The following is a 4193-nucleotide window of genomic DNA, read 5'->3' as shown; positions in this document are numbered from 1 at the left end:
TATCGGCCTCGGTGACTGCCTGGTCACCGCAGCTCTGATCGAGCCGAGATAAATCTCGAACTCTGCCAGGCCGCGGTTGGGAGAGAAGTACGTACCCACAACAACGAATTCTCTCCACCCTACCACTACGTAACCGGAGCCCCTCTCAATGAGTGAGAGAGAACTCGTTTCACTCCGGGTAGTAACCATCACGGTGCCGTCCAAGTCTCCTAACCAGTTAGGTAGGGGAGGGACATAATATGGCTCGCAGGCCACAGCCAGGTCGATCTGCCACTCCGCCATGGACTGCAGCAGCAGGTCCTGCGCCGCGGCGCAGTGGTTGACGTTCGTCTGGAGGAACTTTATGTTTGTGCTCATGTTGATATTGAAGCTTCCTCCTCGGCCTGGCGCCGTCCGACATTGGTGGTAGTCTGGGTGCCTAAGACCACCGTACCCTTTGTGATGGGGGGGTTGCACTCCCCTGATCCCATCACGTGCCCAGAGGGCTTGCCAGCGTCTGCGCACACAGCACAGCGCAGTTTCTCGGTACAGCCCGCCGACTTGTGGCCATCTACGCCACACCGGAAGCATAGACCCCCCCGTTCCGTTTTGTATGGGCAAAGCACCTTCGTGTGGCCAAAGCCCATACACTTGAAGCAGCGCAAAGGGCGCTGCTCCAATACGCATACCTTGGCCGAGCTCCACCCTACGAGGAGGCGACCGGCATCTGATATCTTCTTCGCCGCTGTGAGAGGACAGGTGACGCGGACTATTCCCATATATCCGGGACCACGCTGCAACACTCCGCATCTGACTGAGTCAGGGGAGCAGTTCCCTGCACGAGCAACTGCAGCGACCAATTTATCTTTGGTGACGGAATCATCCAATCCCGTCACCTTAAGGTCCACTCGCTTTACAGGTCGAACGACGCTTGCGACTCCATCCAACACAGTGCGGAGCTTCTCAGCAAGCTTATCCGCCTGCTCCGCCTGTGCTTTCGGCAGCTCGAGGAGTCTGGCTCCCGTCGCCGATCGTCGGACCCTAAGGCCGCCACAGATTCCAATATCCTGAAGCTTAACGCCCTGCTCCACGCGCTCCAGGATGTGAGCGTATGTAACGCCCTTCTCCTGCGCATCCGGCTGCAGAGTGACCATTACTGCAGCCCTGCGAGGAGCAACCAGCCTCGGTTTGGCCACCGGCGGAGCCTTCGCCACTGTTGATGGTATTGTGGCGGACGCTGTGGCCGAGGGGGAAGCCTTTTTCTTCTTTCTCCCCTTTTTAACCACGGTGGACCATGATGTTTTCTGGGCCTCCCGTGGTTGGGACTCCGACGTGGTAGGGGTGGCTGATGGGCACGTAGTCGGTGCCAGCGGGACTGACTCGACTGCAGGCACCCGTTTCGGCACCTGTGCGGGTTTCGGTGGTGGGGTCGGATGGACCACTTGCGCGTATGTAGGTGCAGTTTTCTGCACTACAGCCTGTTTCTTGTCCGCGGCCAGAGGGGGACGGAGCACTTTCGCTGGAAGGAGACGGTCCTGAATTCCTTCCATTTGAGCTTTAATCATAAAGCCCACCGACGACATTATAGAGGCCTTAAATTCCTCCAAAGCCTGTGTGTCCCGCACAGTGCTGGTGGACGCCTCATTTGCCACTGCCACCGTGGTCCGCATTTCCGCAAACTCACGGCGGTGGGCTTTTAACTCAGCCTTGAGGCTGTCCACCTCCTTGCGCAGGCGGCCATTATCAGCACGAAGCCTGCGCGTCTCTTCCGCCTCGGTCCTTGATGCCAGAGCATCTACGATGGACTGGAGCGAAGATGCAGATTCTTTGAGTTCCCTACGGACCTCCGAGGAAGAGGATTCCTCAGAGTCAAGCGCGATCACAGCCGTCTCCTTACGGAAAGCCCGACTTCTCAAGGAGCGCTCAAACGCCTCCTCCCTAGCCTCGGCGGCCTTTGCCTTAAGCTCGGCTTTGGCGCGAGCGAGGCCAGTTCCGCGTCCCTTGGAAGTGAGCTTCCCCCGGCTAGCACTGTAACGTTTCGCCACCGATCTGATTTCGGTCTCCGTATCCGAACCGGAATCAAAGAGCGCGAGGCCCACAAGTGGGCGTTTACGCCCAGCATTTGCGTCGGACGACGACAACTCCGTGTCGACGTCCATCAGAACAAAAAAAAAAAAAACCAACGAACAATCAAACGAAACAAAAGAAAACAAAAATACCCTATATAAATTTAAAAAATGAAAATAATTGAACAACAAAAACAAATCAACAAACAACAGTGAAAACCAACATAACCAATCTCAAGACGAAACAACAATCCATTTGCACAGCCGAGTACAGAATATGTCACAACAGAAACAACAAAAACCCTTAAAGAAAGCCAAAGTAGTCGTAAAAACATCCACAACGCATAGATAACGCAGCCAAAGCCACGATGTTTCGCTTCAGTTATTATTCGTAACTTGCTTAGCAACATTCGCTCGAGATAACGAACACGTCCGCACGCTACGACGGTCAACGACGAATCCGTGGATTCAAACCCGGGCAAGCACCACTGAATTTTCATGTGCTTAATGTGTGTTTATAATTCATCTTGTGCTTGACGGTGAAGGAAAACATCGTGAGGAAACCTACATGTGTCAAATTTCACTGAAATTGCCATATGTGTATTTCACCAATCCGCATTGGAGCAGCGTGGTGGAATAAGCTCAAACCCTTCTCCTTAAAAAAGGGAGAGGAGGCCTTAGCCCAGCAGTGAGAAATTCACAGGCTGATATAAGAAAAGAAGATATTCGTTATGTATTATTATTAATAAAATAAATTAATGGTACAAATAAAGGCGTCGATTGAATTAAAAGCATTAAAAAAAGTAACTGACATGTACCTATCATGGTTCGGCCTGCACGAGTTCTTTAGTCCTATGAAATGCATTATTAAATATGTCGATGAACATTAACTAAAGTAGTAACCGTATCACGCCTTCCACCATATCATTGAGATTTAAATCCAATCGAGTTAATACCCGCACGAATAAAGAGACATGTTGGAAATGAAAATAAAATATACAAAATGACCCAAAAAAAGAGAGAATATACTTCGGCTAACGGTGGAAAAATTAAGCTAACGTAAAGAATCTAATATCAATGTTTGAGATAAAATTAAAAATTATTGCTTATACTTTAAAATATCACTTAGGTAAAAGTAATTTGGACATGATAATTAATTATGAAACTACGACTAGAGTGTATGGTATTATAAATTCTACAATGTTCTTAAAATAAATATGAATAACTTGGGTCTTATAGAATTCTTTCGACATATTCGCTTGAGCTCAAAATGTTTTAGTATAGATGTGTACAGATCATTTATTATGTAGGTAGGAGTCCTATTTCGAATAGTAAATAATTTTACGGATAGTGCTTCAATTAAATTGGAGAATCACTTTTTCCATTCGGGACCAAAAACCGTCGTCAAGTGCCACATTGACAGGGAACAAATGATGCATTTGCTGATAGTGTGGAAGGGTTTTTGGATTTCTAAGTTGGGAGTCGAACTTGCGACTTTTCAATCGTTGTACACATGTCAGATAGGATTTTAACGATAGTAGTCTGTCTTTTATTCTGTGTCTGATTATTGATAGCATTTGTATTTCTTTCCTGAGCAATACAACCCGGGTATCTTCTAATCGAGTGCTAGGTTCTTCTATCTTAGACTACATAAGTATTATGATCGAGGGTATAATAGTTAAAAAAATGCTGTTGTGAATTTATTTGTTTGTATGTTGTTACTGTTAACTTGCTATTATAAATAAAAGAATACGAATAACAAAATGATGAAATCTTTCCTATATATCTGGAGACTATAATAATTAATAATGCCCGATTTCGGCCACGGCGGCCAATCTCAAGAGAGATTAGTAAACTGCGCAGAAGATATTATAGTGCACAAGTGTGTGCGCAAACACAGGTGCACTCTCTATTCTCTAGCTCTCATAATCCGATGGGATGGCGATCCGACACGACCGGAAAAAGTTCAGGCGCAGGACCAACGGCTTTACGTGCTTTCCGAGGCACGGGAGTGTACACACTTCCAACTTCCAGACTTGGGGCTGCTACTGAGAATTTTCTGACAGAAAAACCGAATAACTTTTTATTGGCCCGACCTGGGAATTGAAGACCAACTAGGCAGTCAACATGACTATATGGACTAATTTT

General features: G+C 47.4%; 1 protein-coding gene across 1 annotated transcript; it reads right to left on the bottom strand.

Annotated features, from left to right (window-relative positions):
• Positions 1-353: 353 nt before the first annotated feature.
• LOC126770398 (uncharacterized) lies at positions 354-2138 on the bottom strand. The gene has a single exon (XM_050489795.1). The coding sequence runs from the start codon at positions 2136-2138 to the stop codon at positions 354-356; it is 1785 nt and encodes a 594-aa protein (XP_050345752.1).
• Between the last annotated feature and the right edge of the window lie 2055 nt (positions 2139-4193).

This window comes from Nymphalis io, chromosome 8, assembly GCF_905147045.1.
Source record: "Nymphalis io chromosome 8, ilAglIoxx1.1, whole genome shotgun sequence".
Taxonomy (NCBI): Eukaryota; Metazoa; Arthropoda; class Insecta; order Lepidoptera; family Nymphalidae; genus Nymphalis; species Nymphalis io.
This window is presented reverse-complemented; position numbering and strand designations above follow the sequence as displayed.